We start from the raw sequence: 16130 nt of genomic DNA on the forward strand, positions 1-16130 counted from the left end.
TGAGGAAGTAGATGGTAGTCCCCAAAAACGTATTCCATAATGCATCTGTTAGTCCTTAAGATCATGGAATCATAGGATTGTAGGGTTGGAAGACATCATCTTCCCCAAGCCCCTCCAGTGCAGAGATCACAGCTAAATAATCCTTGACAGATGGCCATCCAGCCTCTCTTTAAAAACCTCCAATGAAGTAGAGTCCCCACCTTCCAAGGTAGTCCGGTCCACTGTCAAACACATCTTGCAGTCAGAAAGTTATTATCTCCTTTCTTGTAATGTGAATCCTTTGCTTCAGATCCTACCCTCTGGAGCAGCGGGGGGAGGGGGGAAGCTTGCTCCATCTTCCACGTGACAGCCCTTCAGATATTTGAAGACGGCTATCGTATCACCTCTCAGTCTTCTCTTCCCCAGGCTAAATGTGCCCAACTCCCCCAGCCGTTCCTCATAAGGCTCGGTTTCCAAACCCTTGATCATCCCGGTCACCCTCCTCGACGAACATTTCAGCCTGGAAATGTCCTCCTTAAACTGTGGTGCCCAGAACTGGACACGGTACTCCAGGTGGGGACAATGATGTCACAAGGTTTCTTTCTTGTCCTGGCTGCAACAGACTGCCTGAGCTCCCCTACGGGATTTTTTTTACTCCTTTGGTTTCACTCTCCGGTGCTTTTAGCAGCTGACTGATGTGAGGGCTGGCGAAACTCAACGTTCGTTTCTGCTTGTTCTTTTAGCTACTGTGAAGAGATCCCTGTGGAAGAAATTGAGGTGAACGACAGCTCCTCGAAAAGCAGCATGGAGGCCAAACTGGAGGCGAGCCCTCAGTTTCCTAAGAAGTCTGTCACCAATAGTAGCACATTGACACCAACAGGAAGCAGCGAAGCTCCAGTCCCAGTAGGCATTTTTTCCTCTTGCAGAGTTGCATCTTTGATCTGACCCAATGCATTGGTAGGCAGGGGACTGCTATTTAACATAGCTTCCCCAAATTAATTTTTGTCTTTCAATATTGGTTTTTAGCTTCTAAATGCAGGGAAAGCAGTAACCGCCATGGTTCTCTTCCCTAAATAGAGAAGGAATCTGGATTGTAATTAATCTAAATATTCAAGTTCCCAATGGATTTGGGTTGGGACACTGATGGTGGCTCTCTTGTAATCAACCTGGTGTGTGTATTTTGTTTTTAAAGCTGTAGATGGTTTTCTTTGTAGATAGTCCTTAATTGGTTTATAGTGGTGGATTTGGTTTTTTTAAGTGTATTTACTTTTTAAGCATCGGTCTTACTATCTTCCACATACAAGTTCTGCAGCTGGGCAGATCGCCACTCTCATTCTAAAGCTGGGTGCTGAAACATTTTCTCACAAAGACCTGCCCACATCCTCAGAGCGCATTCCTCAAACGGCATGGCCAGTTCCTTCTCACTCAGTTGCCTTCTCAGCGCCATAGTCTCAGTGTCGTTCAGAACAATGTCCTCTCCCTAGACAGTCTTTTCCTTTCCTATTGTAAATTCAGGGCAGGTAAAATAAAGTCCTTCTTCCCGCAGCGTATAGTTAAACTATGGAACTCGCTCCCACAGGATGCAGTAAAGGCCACCAACTTTGATGGCTTTAAAAGAGGATTGGACAAATTCATGGAGGGCAAGGCTATCAACATCTACCAGCCACGTGGCTATGCTCTAACTCCACTGCCTTCTGCCAGGGCCCGGCTTGCCAGTTTCCCATGGGCAACTTGGTGGCTACTGTGGACTGGATGAGCCACTGCAGGGCTCTTTGTAGGTTTTTATGATCTTACTGCTTACTTTTCTAATTTTATTTTTAAGAAATATTCCTCTCTTCTCTCATTCCCCCCTTCTTTTTTCAGTTTTGCATGGAAAACTTGTGCTTCCTCAATGCTTCCATGTACATTGGCCAGTATGGCCAAAACATCTAGGGGGCTCCACATTTTCCCCATCCCTACCATAAGTATACAAAAGGAAGGTGCCCCAATATAAATGGATGTAATAAGAACATCTTGCATATAGTGTGATGGTTGCATATGTTTGTAGCCCAGTGTGCATAAGAGCACCAGAAGAGTTCCAGCTGAAGGTCTGCCTGGTCCACCAACCTTCTTCCCACAATGGCTGATCAGATGCCTCTAGGAATCCCATCAGCAGGCCATGGAAGTCAACAACTCCCCTCTCCTGTTTTTGCTTTCCAACAGCTGGTATTCAGTGTCATACGGCCTCTGAGCATTGAAGCTCCAATTATCCCTTTTTGCTAATATCCATTGATGGACCTTCCTTGAAGGATTTATCTAATCCCTTTCTAAGGACACAGGTCAATATAAGTAAGAATTGCATTTGGCCCCAGGCTCTTTGAAACTCGCGCTGTAGTCCCACAGGTTGCAAAACCATCTTAGTCCACACGGAAAGGGAATCGTGCCGCTTTTTATGGAGCAAGCCTAGGTCTTTCCGTTTCCACAGGGAACAATGGGAAATCGCTCACCTTGACCCCATAGAGTTTCAGCCATGCCTGACAAGCCTCAGCATGACCCCCCTTAAGGCAGCAGTAACACCCTGATCTTTCTTGCACCCTTCCAGTATGAAGGAGTAGTTCCCGAGGAAGAGGAGGTCATTGACGTCCCCTCAGAGAAGGAGCTGACAATCGCAAACCTTATTGGAGACAAGATTGAGATCATTGCCCCCATTAATTCCCCCTCCCTGGACTTCAATGACAATGAGGACATTCCAACTGAACTCAGCGATTCCTCAGAAACTCACGATGAAGGTGTGTGACTGGCGGCTGCAGGTATTGTGGTGGGTTTAACACAGGCATCCCCAAACTCGGCCCTCCAGATGTTTTGGGACTACAATTCCCATCATCCCTGACCACTGGTCCTGTTAGCTAGGGATGATGGGAGTTGTAGTCCCAAAACATCTGGAGACCCAAGTTTGGGGGTGCCTGGTTTAACAGCTCCTGTAAGTGTCCTCCGCCCCCCATCTTAAATACTACAGTGGTACCTCGTGTTACAGACACTTCAGGTTACAGACACTTCAGGTTACAGACTCCGCTAACCCAGAAATAGTACCTCGGGTTAAGAACTTTACTTCAGGATGAGAACAGAAATCGCGTGGCAGCGGGAGGCCCTGTTAGCTAAAGTGGTACCTCAGGTTAAGAACAGTTTCAGGTTAAGAACAGACCTCCATAACTAATTAAGTTCTTAACCCTAGGTACCACTGTATGAAAACTAATTTGGAAGGCTCAGGACTTCCAAGCTCAAAGTCCATCTGCTGGATTTCCAATGATGTTTAATATTCCTTTGTTCTTCTCTAGGTCGCATGTATTGCTTGATTACTTTTAGAGTTTGCATCATCATTAGGTTAATGGTTAGACAGTCTCAGCACTGTCCGCCAAAAGCAACTCCCAGACAAGTCTTCATTGATTTCATTAAGGCTTGTGCAGGAGATGTTCCTAGATTAGTAGGGGGTGGGATTCACATGAGACTTTTTAAATTGATTTCATAGTATAACCAGATAAGTAATAACATAAAGTCAACTTAGTGTATAAAAGCAAGGCAAGGCATACAAAGTTATAAGCATGAGGAATAATTACACCCAGAAGTAACTCAATACAGCCATATTTCTCTAGATGATGCAGGGAGATGTTGTTGCATATCCAGATCTGAAACGTAAGAAATAAAACACCACCAAACAGAATAGAAATGTTCAGGGTCAGCCTTCTCTTTGGAGACATGTAGTTCACATGAGACTTTTGACTACTCAGGAACCAGATCAAATGGCAGAGATGTTAGAGTTCATTGAGTCCTCCTGAAGATCTCCTCTCACCTTTTGCATTCATGCATTCATGGATCACTTTCTGAAGGGATCCCACATGGAAATGTGACATCAGGTTTACTTAACTGTTTCAGGGATGAATCTGTGAGCAGGATCAGAGTTCCCTTTGGGGTCCTGCTTGCGGGATCATCTCTGGAACTGACAATCTCAAAATCAGCGTCATGTTTGCAGGCATCGTTAAGTGATCCCCTGAGCCCAGGTGTGCATCCAGGTGTGTCAGGTGAAAGACTGCAACGTTAAGCTCTCTGCTTCTTTATACAGGGGAAGTTCAGGCCTTTTACGATGATCTGAATGGACGGCAGTACATGAACGAAGTCTTCAATTTTAGTGTGGATAAGCTGTATGACCTGCTCTTCACAGACTCTCCATTCTTGAGGGACTTTATGGAGCAGCGGCGGTTTTCTGGTAAGCTTGGGAACTCCTTGCCTTTTACATCAGTCAGTAGTACTCTTTGGCACCGGCTAACATCATTTTTCTTTAGTCAAGCCCATCCAGGTATGTGAAATGTTGACACTTGTCTCAACCTGTTTTTAGCTTCCTGTTGATTTTTTTTGTTTCATTTTAATCTAACTGTTTCTAACTGTTTTTACTGATGATTTCATCATTTTAGACTTTCTGTAAACTGCTTTGTGGTTGTTGTTTTTTACAATCAAGGGCTATATAAATTTTAATAAATAAAATAAAATGTTGCACATCCGTACTACAAATCTGAATCAGTTTGAAATGTCAGAATGGCATGCCACACAACCAAAGGTTTTTGGGGATTTGTAGTTCTACAGCAGTTGCTCAAGATCACCAGCAAACCATTCTCTATGCCTCTCACAACATCGTAGTTCCCAAAATTTGGGTCAGAAAATGTGGTGGGGAGGGTGATCTTCCTGAATTCATTTTGTAACCTTAACCCTCAGCCAAAGTAACAATGAGGGTTTTTGTCCTATTGCCTGAGTTCTGTATAATGGTTTTTATTTTTTATGACAATGGAAAACCAAGAAGAAGAAAATGTTCTTGCTGGTGGGAAAAGGACAAAACTCCCACAATTCTTCCACCCCACCCTGCCCAGCACCTAATTTGTATTTTATTTGGAGCATTGATATCACACATTTTCCTCCAAGTAGCTCAGATTGGGATATTGACTCGGAAGGGACATTGCCACACCTTCAGCAGAGATGCTCGTGATTAGTGGGGTTCTCTGGAGTTGTTCAGCTCCCCTGGGCAACTCCACCAGACTTTATCAAAACTCCTCCTAAGTTCTGCCAAACCCCTGTGAGAACATGTGCAAGTCTAATTGAAAACCTCCCTGAAAACATTTCCTATAGAGCTTCACCAAAACCTCCCCAAATTCCCTTTAAAATTTCACTTAGATAAACTACAGGTACCTGAAACCCACCTGAGGACCATCCGGCCGATCTCATCAGATTGCATCACCTCGCAAATTAGAGGGGCCTCAGTGTGAATCCAGCCGTGGTTTGGCTCAAGTAATGTGAACTTTGGGCCTGAAAGCCCTGAGATGAAATCCCACCCACCCCTCCTCTCTTTGTGGCCTTGGGTAAATTACTATTTTTCGCCCTCAGTTTCCTGTTTTGAAAATGGGAACTTTTAATGGCCCACTTGATCAATGAAAGGGAGAACAGGATTTAGGATAAAAGGCACCACATCGGAGGCATACCAAACAATAAGCCTTCTGTGTCCACCCTGCTGAGTCTGCCAGCTGGGGTGGAGGTGGGGCTGTGGCTTGACTTTGGTCATGGGAGTAATTTTTATTTTCCCCTGGGAACTGCGTTGTGCTTTGCATTCTCACCCATTGGCCTTTGTTTTGAACATAAGAGGAGCCTGCGGGATCAGTCCATTGGCCCATCTAGTTGCACGTCCTGCTCTCACAGTGGCCAGCCAGATGTTGTGATGGGAAACCCACAAGCAAGACTTGAGCACAGAAGCCCTCTCCCCTCCTGTGGTTTTCAGTAGCTGGTATTCAGAAGCACTGCTGCCTCCAGGTCATAGCTGTCAACCGTCCCTTATTTGGCGGGAAACTCCCTTATCCCAGGGCCCTGTCCCGCTGCTGTCCCTTATTGATTACGTCCCTTAAATTTCCTGGGTTTCAAAGGAAGCAGCTCCTCTCCCTCCCTCCCTGCTGGCCAGGGAGGAGGGAGGCTCCAACTGTGTTGCTTGGCTGTGTTGCTTGCCCAATGAGGAGTCTGAGAACGACTGTGGGGTGGAGCTTGTATGCCTTGTGCCGATCAAATTGGCCGCATTGCCTGGGAACTCGCCTTTGCTCAGCGCTTCCCAGAGGAGAGGTGGCGGTGGTTTTCCTTGCTGCATCCCCTTGGCCAGGTTGCTGCGCTGTGGGAACCACCGCTTGAGGCTTCGTTTGGCTGCTGGCTGGGCTTTCTGCCTTTGGCTTGGAGGGGCTCAGAAGCTGAACATACCTGTGCCTGAAAAATCCCTTATTTTGGCTGCTGATCCCTTATTTTCGAGGCTGCTGGTCCCTTATTTTCAAATCTGTAAGTTGATAGCTATGCTCCAGCTGTGAAGGAAGAGTATGTCCATCCTGGCTGGTAGACATCAGTTGCCTCCTCCTCCATGAATTTATCTAATCCTCTTTCAAAGCCATCCAAGTTGGTGGCCATGAGCTCCTCTTGTGGCAGAGAGTCCCAGTGTTTAACTGTGCGCTGTGTGAAGAAGCACTCTTCTTTCATCTGTTCCTCTCTCTTTTCCCAGACATTGTCTTTCATCCCTGGAAGAAGGAAGAAACTGGCAATCAGAGCAGAGTTATCCTTTATACTATCACCCTCACCAACCCTCTAGCCCCCAAAACTGCCACTGTCACTGAGACTCAGGTGAGAAGCCCGAGGCCTACACTGGGCTGTTCAGCTTGAAGTAAGGATGGTTCAGTTAAGGCCGCAGAGGCCCCATTCACATTATACATTTAAAGCATTACGACATCACTTTAAACAGTCATGGCTTCCCCCAAAGAATTCTGGGAGCTGTAGTTTGCTAAAGATTCTGTGAGTTGTTAGGAGACCCCAATTCCCCTCCCAGAGCTGCAATTCCCACAGTGGTTTTATCAGTCAGTCACTCTAAACTACAGGGAACTCTAAGCTACAGGTCCAGAATTATTTGGAGGAAACCATGACTGTTTAAAGTGGTGTCATAGTGCTTTAAATGTTTGTCGTAAATGTGGACATAGCCTCTGAGTTCATTCAGACATGGTGTATATTGTATTAATTTTCCTGATAATGTTAGCACTCCTGTCTCATTTTCTAACGTTCCTTTCCTGCTGCAGTACCTGTTGCATTATGGAACTATGGCTTTTTTACCGATATACCAGCACATCACGCTAAATTTCAATCACACGTGGTGTTGCACAGCAACTAATGTCATTGGACAGCATTGCTACTCTCCCGCCCTGTCCACACATGCCTGCTTCTGTTCCCCCATGTTTCCCCCATGAAAATGTCAGGAAAGAACTGTGTGCTAGTATAGCATCATTTTATGAAATAAATTATGAAATAAATATATTGCCCCAAATTCTGACACTTTACTCCCATGATTTTCCAGGTTAAAGGGGTTGCAACCCGATTTCCCCCCCTAGAATCAAGTAACACTAAAATGAGCATCAAACCCATGCTATACCCCACTAGTTTTCCGAAAGCGACTCTTACATCATGTGAAAGATCAGATCATAGAACCATAGAGTTGGGGTCATCTAGTCCAAAGGCTCTGCAGTGCAGGGATATTTTACCCGACGTGGGGCTCAAACCCACAACCCTAAGAGTAAGAGTCTTATGCTGTATAGACTGAGCTATTCCGTGTGATCACAACCTCTGTCTGTTCTCTCTCTGCTTTCTCCAGACAATGTACAAAGCAAGCCAAGAGAGCGAGTGCTACGTGATAGATGCAGAGGTGCTAACTCACGATGTCCCCTACCATGATTATTTCTACACAATTAATCGTTACACATTGACGCGCGTTGCCAGAAACAAATGCCGACTCAGGTGAGTACAGCAGGGCTATAGCTTTGCGATATTAGCAAGGACTGTGATAAATGGAGTTGAATGACACCTGCCCAGATAGGTTGCTGCTGCTCATATTTCTAAGCTTGGAAATACAAGTCTCAGAGGCTAGTGACACTCAGTTTACTCTAAGCCAGGAGGGCAGGAGATGTTTTTCAGCCAGAGGACTATGTGGTCTCGAGAACTTCCCAAGAGCTGCATGCCAGTGGAGGGTGAAACCAGAGGCAAAAGCAGATAGAGCGACAGATTTAGGATTAAGATGATTATATCGTCACCATCATTGATTTATTCATTGCCTTCTAAACCATTGTCTCAAGGCAATTTACACTTAAGAAAATTGAGAAAGCCACTCCCGACATCGGGGGGGTGGGTGGGTTGCGGGCTCACGCCCACTAACATCCGCGCGGGGCAGGCTGCAGCCCCGTGCGATCAGGGGAATCCTCGGGCCGCATCATACCCTGGGCCAGCCAATCGGCTGGCTGCAGGGGCGGAGCTAGCTGGGGTCATTTAAGGACGGCGCGGCCCGAGAACCCCCCTTTTCCTCTTCATTTCAGCTGCGGTTTCCCACCCACCCTCCCTCTAGGTTTCCCTCTGACTTTGCTATGGACCTCGGTTGGTCACCGCAAGGGGCCTGGTAGGAGTTTTTCCACTTAGCTAATTGGCATTGTTTTTTAAAGCCATTTGGTTTTTCTGCCTACCTCGTAGCAAAGCGTCACAACTCCTTGGTTTTGGCGGTTAGGCATTGGTAGGGGTATTATTATGCTGATGAGTCGGGGAGGGAGGAGCGCCATCACCTCCCCCAAATATTTAGGGGTAGTCCGATAAAGGATTCCGGGGGGCGTTGCCTCGTCCGAAACCTATGGAGGCTAGGGCCTAAAGCGTGCTCCCGAGTGGTGACCCCTCGGGGAGCGCCTAGGGATGTGCATCTCAGGGGCTCCCCCTGTTGGTGTTAACCCCTTCCGGTTTTATCCTGCATAGTCTGATAGGACCAATGCCTAAAGCCAATACTGCTCTTACCTGTAACCAATAAAGTTGTGGCCATTTGTTGCCCATTAACCTTAAATTCTGGTGTCCAGTGTCTTTATTTTATTCCAACTGGTGGGGGACGGGAATCACCATGCAACAGCTGAAAACAAAAGACAGCAATTTAATACACTGCTGAAAATGGTGCAAGACCTCTTAAGAAAGACAGACAGAAAGAAAATTCCTTGAATTTGGAGCAAGGAGAGTTTTAACTGTAGTTTCAGAGGTATACCATGTTTGGAAAACGTTTCATGTTGCAAATCCAAAAGCAGGTAATTGGTTGTAACAAATGCTCATGAGGCCAAAGTTAGGGCTCTTGGAAGTGACCTCTTCTTTCTTTCTTTTTCAGGGTTTCTACAGAGCTACGATACAGGAAACAGCCATGGGGGCTGGTGAAATCTTTCATTGAGAAGAACTTCTGGAGTGGCCTAGATGATTATTTCCGCCATTTAGGTGAGATCTCGCTAGAGCAAGGGTTGCGGAATCTTTGGCCCTCCAGATGTTGTTGCAGGCCAACTCCCATCAGCTTCAGCCAGCCTGGTCCAATGATCAGAAATGATGGGAGTCATAAAACAACAGCATTTGGACTGCAGACCACAGATTCCCTGACCCTGAGGTAAAGCATCTAGTTACGTTTCCATTTGTTTGCTGTGATGGCATATGACGGAACTCCATAAAACTCAACCAATGGAGTAGATAAAACCGAGCCTTTGAAACATTTGGGATTGTCAAAAGGTTTCCTTTTAGTATTTTAGCCCTGCATGCTAATACTAAAGGTCTCCATTATTATCCTAATATTATTATATTATTATACCTGAAGGAGAGTCTCCACCCCCATCATTCATCCCAGACACTGAGGTCCAGTGCCGAGGGCCTTTTGGCGGTTCCCTCGCTGCGAGAAGTGAGGTTACAGGGAACCAGGCAGAGGGCCTTCTTGGTAGTGGCGCCTGCCCTTTGGAACACCCTCCCAGCAGCTGTCAAGGCAATAAACAACTATTTTACTTTTAAAAGACAACTGAAGGCGGTCCTGTTTAGGGAAGTTTTTAAATGCCTGATGCTGTATTGTTTTTAATATTCAGTTGAAAGCCGCCCAGAGTAACTGAGGAAACCCAGCCAGATGGGCGGGGTATAAAATTGTTGTTGTTGTTGTTGTTGTTGTTGTTGTTGTTGTTGTTGTTGTTGTTGTTATCACCACCAGTATTATTAAAAATTGGTATACTGCAGATCTCAGGGAATTTCCAACATAAAATTACAATATAAAAACCACAAAATACATAATAAAAATAAGAACAAAAGCAAATCAATAACCCCCCCTCTCCCACAACATATTTAAAAGAGCACCAGATGTCAAACAGCCAAAGGCCTGGTTAAAGCGGAAATGTTTTCACCTGCCACCTAAAGGTGAATCTCCCTGGGGAGAGCTTTCCACAAATGGTGAACCAATGCAGAAAAGGCCTGTTCTGATATCGCCTCCCTCTGGACCTCTCGTGTATTAATAATAGTATTGGTATTATTAAATGTATTACCCACCCTTCAGCAGCAGGTCCCAGAGCATGTTATGCTGATTTAAAATTCAGAACTAAAAACAGTTTAACAGATTACAATTGAAGAAGTAAGAGTTGGCCCCTGAAAACACACATCTTAGGTGTCAACGAGGTATGTTCTCATCATTCCCCAAAAGCTATATAGTGAGGGTTTGGGGCACACCTCTGCTGGGAGCGAGTTCCACAACTCAGGGGCTACCACAGAGAATGCCCTGTCCTGGGCCATCGCCACCCCAAATTTCTGAGGGAGTGAGGGGGTTTCTATGGAAGGAGGTAGTGTCTCAGATATTTGGGGACTGTGTTATTTAGAGCTTTAAACACTTTAAACACCTCAGATTGGGCCCTGAAATGAACTGGCAGTGTATATGTACAGAAAAACAGCAAATGGCAGTTCTTCGGGTTCATTATATGTAAATGTATTTCTGTCCCTTGAAGCTACTGGCTCAATGGGGTGGGGTTGGGGAGGCTGAAAACAGGTGCTGTTGTGATGATGCCTGTGCCCCTGACTGTAACCCCTGTTGTGGCTGAAGTGAAAGCGGTGCCTTCTCTCCATGACCGATACCTGCCCCCTCCCCCCGGCTTTCCCTGGCAGAGAGTGAACTGACCAAAACAGAGAGCACATATCTAGCCGAGCTCCATCGAGAATCCCCCAAAGTGAAGGCAAGCAAGCAATCCACAGTGCGCCGGAGGAAGCGGCCCCATACTCACCTGAGGGGGCCTCACCTGGAGGAAGTGCTGAGCCCTGTAACCACCCCCACAGACGAGGAAGCTGTAGGTCGAATCAAGCGTGTGGCAGGTAAGGAGCACCATGTGCAAATGGGGGTGTGCGGGGGGGACATGCTTAGGCTTGGGGGGACATGCTTGAGATGGACAGAGGCCCCAGATCCCTCTGAGGTAGTTTCGTTGAGGGTGTGGAATAGGGGTCCCTGAGGGGAAATGGTTTTCCTAGAGTAAGGTAAAGGTAAAGGGACCCCTGACCATTAGGTCCATCCGTGGCCGACTCTGGGGTCATGGCGCTCATCTTGCTTTATTGGCTGAGGGAGCTGGCGTACAGCTGCCGGATCATGTGGCCAGCATGACTAAGCCGCTTCTGGCGAACCAGAGCAGCACACAGAAACACCGTTTGCCTTCCCGCCGGAGCGGTACCTTTCTATCTACTTGCACTTTGACGTGCTTTCGAAGTGCTAGGTTGGCAGGAGCAGGGACTGAGCAATGGGAGCTCACCCCATTGCGGGGATTCGAATCACTGGCCTTCTGATCGGCAAGCCCTAGGCTCTGTGGTTTAACCCACAGCACCACCTGCATCCCTTTTTCCTAGAGTAGCACTTCCCAAATTGTGGCGCAGGGTACGCGAAAGGGTTTCAAAGGGTAAATGGCAGACTTTTTCACTTGACTGTATCATAGATGAAATAGTATTATTAAAACTACCCCGAAATTATCTTTGCCTGAGAAGGGGTACCCCAATAAGACTAAGCTCTAAAATGGGGCATGTGGTTATTGTAAGTTTGGGAAACACTGTCGTACAGCGTTGTTGATATTAAATCATAGCGTGGTTGATATGTATTTATTTTATGGAATGCATAGACCACTTGATTGTAAGGGGGAGGGGGGAACCATGAAATAAAACTATGAAGTTATCAGTAAAAACAAAACAAAACCACACTTAAAATGGCTATTCAAAACATTTTTAAAAAATTTAAATCAGTGAGAAGCTAAAAACAGATTTAAACAAGTCTCAGTGTTCTACATTTCTGGATAGGGACTGCCTTAAGCAAAAAATGTGTTTAGCAGGCCCCGAAAAGAGTACAGGGAAGAAGCCAGCTAGGCATCAATAGGCAGGGAGTTCCGAACTGTGGTTGCTGCCACGTCAAAATATTGATTTATTACAAATGCAGAATGAGTATTATGTGGCATCTGTAACGATGCCAGTTCTGCAGATCGAATATATGGGACATATGCTTTTGGGTGTGTTTAAGGGAAGGGACTTGACCTCTTCAGTGTAAAACGAACGCTGCTTTCCAGGTTCCACTCAAACACGGCATATCCCTGAGGAAAGTCCCAGCGGCTTCCACCTGCAGAGCGTCTCCAAATTGCTGCTCATTATCAGTTGTGTGTAAGTGATTCTTCGACCTGGTTTGTCAGTTTCCTTGTTCTGTTACTGCGCTCTGTCTCTCCCTCTCTCTCCCCCTCCCTCCCTCCATTTTAGTCTGCAGTCTAGTAGGATTATAATAGTGTTAAGATTTTTATTTTTTATTTTTTGGTAAATTGATCCCTCCCACCCAGATTTTGAGGTATCCCAAGTCCATTCCCCTCACCCTGAATCAGGTCCGCATTCCTGGGGATCCTAGGAGGTGTTTTGGTATTAATAGATGCTGAAGAGGGAGTGGTTGTTTATGTGGGCAGGGGAAGAGCTGGGGCAGGGCAGATGGGGAGGGAGAGAAAGCCAAGAAGCAGCTGTGGAGAGGATTGCAGAATGAACTGCTTCTTTGCCAAGTATCAATTGGGGAAAGACCCAGCATGTTTGGGAAAGAGGAATTCAAGGATTGAGAGGGTTCAGGCTTCTGCGGAGCTTGCTTATGGTTGGTGATGTGATTGTGTGCCCCCCTCCTCCTCTCCAGAGAAAAATGCTGTGGCCCGTTTTTGCACAGGAAGCAGAGGAGTATAACTCTGCAACACATAAGCATTTAAAGTTGTTGTGACGATAATATGCTTTGCTCTGTGGCGTTTCCTGTTTTTTGTTAAGTTTGGGGACCTTTTAGCCACAGACTGGTCCAACTTTGGAGGCAATAAGTTGTACCAGCTGAATTACAAGCAAGGGAAACCCCACCATCCATCACCTCCCAAGCTTCAAATTCACCCATCCAGCATTTTAAAATGCTGCACCTGTTGGTTGGTCTGGAAGAATGTTTACATTCTTTTTTAAGCAGAACTGTGTTTTTTTAATAAAATAAAATAATGCCAGATAAATTGAACTCTACAGAGTTTTGGAATGACTTGACCATTTGCTGAATAAGACTCTGAATGAACACACACAAATGTGTGAATCTAGGAACTCATCTGCACCATACATTTAAAGCAGTGTCCTACCACATTAGAATGAATCTTTATTTGCGTCAGCCATCGGCCATAGCAATAAAACAACAATACAATATACAAAGAATAGAAATAAAAGGTCAGTTTTATAAAATACATTTTGGGGTTTTGAATCAATAGTTAATGGTGGATCTTATTCTGATTGCCCCAGCTAAAAACCTTGCAACCTTTGCTGTCACCTGCTTATCTTGATCTGCCAAGACAAAGGACACTGTGGCAGTGGTTGGGTGACCCGGAATGGACAATAAAAGAGGGGTGATAACCTCATTCCTCAAGTCTTTATAAAGAGTGCAAGCCCAAAGGGCATGCACCACCGATTTGAGACTGCCATCTCCATAGGGACATAAGCATTTTTCTTGTGGAATCTGTTAGAATCGTCCCTCAAGTACAACCAAGGGCAATACATTCAATCTTGTGAGCGTAAAAGCACATCTATATTTTAGAATTGCTAGGTTATGCAGATAGGTTGCCAGAGAGTTGAAATGGGAAGATGGAAAATAGTCATACCATGGGCAAAATTTCCTTATTGTGGCCAAGTTGTTCTGATGCTCAATATCATTTAGGCATCAACAAATTAGACTGTTTGCTTTCCTAAAACCCAAAGTGAGTAGCTGTTGTGGCGATAAACTACAAGAGTGAAGTTTTTGATAGACAATTTTAGTCCAGGCACTCTTAATTTTTTGTGGCTTCCTCCAAACAATCCTGGGAACTGTAGTTCAAAGACCCCTACCTCTACTCTCCTCCTGCAGCTACAATTTCCAGAGTGGCCTAACTATCAACCCCTCTTTAAAGAGATAATTGGGAATTGTAGCTCTGGGAAGGGAATCGAGACCCCCTAATAACTCACAGTGCCCTTAAAAAATGACAGCTCCCAAGGAGTAATAGTACCACTCTTATTCTGCCTTGGTCAGACCACACCTGGAATACTGTGTCCAGTTCTTGTTGCCACCATTTAAGAGGGATGTTGACAAAGTGGAATGAGTGCAGAAGAAGGCAACGAAGATGGTCAGGGGTCTGGAAACTAAGCCTTATGAGGAACAGTTGAGGGAGCTGGTTATGTTTTGCCTGGAAAAGGAGACTGAAAGGAGATATGATAGCCATCTTCAAATATCTCAAGAGTTGTCACATGGGAGATGGAGCAAGCTTGTTTTCTCCTGCTCTGGTAGATAGGTCTCAAACCAATGGCTAGCTGAAAGTCTAGCAACAAGACTAATTTGACTGGTATGCCGTACAGCCTTAGGTACAGTGGTGCCCCGCAAGACGAATGCCTCGCAAGACGAAAAACCCGCTAGACGAAAGGGTTTTCCGTTTTTTGATGCGCTTCGCAAGACGAATTTCCCTATGGGCTTGCTTCGCAAAATGAAAAAGTCTTGCAAGTCTTGCGATTTTTTTCGCCCCCCCCTTTTTCTAAGCCGCTAAGCCGCTAATAGCCTTTTAGCCGCTAAGCTTTTAATAGCCGCTAAACCGCTAATAGCGCTAATCCGCTGAGCCGCTAATAGGGTTGCTTCGCAAGACGAAAAAACCGCTAGACGAAGAGACTCGCGGAACGGATTAATTTCGTCTTGCGAGGCACCACTGTACTTTGTTTGGTTCAGTTGCAGGCTGTCTCTACAAGCTGATGTCTCAAACAGTGCCACCTGCTGGTGGAAATCACAACCATCAGAGGCTCTGCCATCTAAGTCCACATACATAGCCTTGGGGGGGGGGGCAGGTTCTGCAAATGAGATAAATCAGATATATATCCTTAACTTGCATACCAGGTTTTGATTGACACAAAGGCTTTGTTTCTGTACGTGCAAGCGGTTGTTGTTTACTGGTTCTGTTTGTTTTTGTTTTTTTATGGTGCTCAGGAATTGGGCAAGAGAGTATTTATTTTCATTTACCTATTATCTTTCTACCCCACCTTTTCTCCCAAGGGGCTCATGGTGAAGGCATACATGGTTCCCCCTTGCATTTTATCCACACAACAGCCCCATGAGGTAGGCTAGGCTAAGAGTGTGGCCCAAGGAAACCCAATGAGCTTCGTGACTTTAGTATAGATTCAAATGCTGGTCTCTCCCAGGTCCCTGTTCCAACATGCTAGCTACTACGACACATGGAAACCATGTCCTTGTTGTTGAAGGGTAGACCAGTGACCATGCAGGGGAAAGGGTCCTTAGGCTCCTGGATAGCAGCCGGAAACTGCTCCTCAAAGATGTCTTAGTCTCACCCTTGCCCCCTCTTGTAAAAAGACCCCCTTCCCCACTCCACGTGCCTAGTTTTTCTTCTCATTTTGCATCAACTCCCCAAGGAACTCTGTGGTTTTGCCTCTTGACACTGAGTGCTGGTTACATCCTGCCTTTGCTATCCTAAGCTTCTCAGGATTTGGAGTTAGCCGTGCCCTCTGGTACATGGCATGACGAGTGCTGTGCACCTCCCTGCCCCTTGCCCCACTGCCGCATCACCAATGTTGGGTGTCTTCTTCTTCTCTCCTCTTCGCATGCTCTGCAACCCCTCTCCCCAATATGTGTCTGTTCTGTGTCCTTTAGAAGAACTACCCCCCCTTGCGGTTTTCTCCTCTCTCAACTCTAGTTGTGTTTCTAACCTTCGCCTCCTCCATCTTTTCTCTTCCCTGCTCCCATTAGGATTTGTTTCAGGTACCGTCTC

At 45.9% G+C, this 16130-nt stretch overlaps 1 protein-coding gene across 9 annotated transcripts in view; it reads left to right on the forward strand.

Moving 5' to 3' along the window:
• Nucleotides 1-16130, forward strand: part of GRAMD1B (GRAM domain containing 1B) — a 218406-nt gene that overhangs the window by 195001 nt on the left and 7275 nt on the right. For all 9 annotated transcript variants that reach the window (XM_081172500.1, XM_081172499.1, XM_081172502.1 and 6 more), the window contains 8 exons: nucleotides 723-882; nucleotides 2561-2747; nucleotides 4076-4219; nucleotides 6530-6648; nucleotides 7664-7806; nucleotides 9197-9300; nucleotides 10984-11187; nucleotides 12414-12504. In XM_081172500.1, the coding sequence (XP_081028626.1) occupies nucleotides 723-882; nucleotides 2561-2747; nucleotides 4076-4219; nucleotides 6530-6648; nucleotides 7664-7806; nucleotides 9197-9300; nucleotides 10984-11187; nucleotides 12414-12504 (1152 nt within the window). The remainder of the gene's footprint in view (nucleotides 1-722; nucleotides 883-2560; nucleotides 2748-4075; nucleotides 4220-6529; nucleotides 6649-7663; nucleotides 7807-9196; nucleotides 9301-10983; nucleotides 11188-12413; nucleotides 12505-16130) is intronic.

The sequence above is a fragment of the Podarcis bocagei genome (assembly GCF_964188305.1).
Source record: "Podarcis bocagei genome assembly, chromosome: 15".
In the NCBI taxonomy this organism is placed as follows: domain Eukaryota; kingdom Metazoa; phylum Chordata; class Lepidosauria; order Squamata; family Lacertidae; genus Podarcis; species Podarcis bocagei.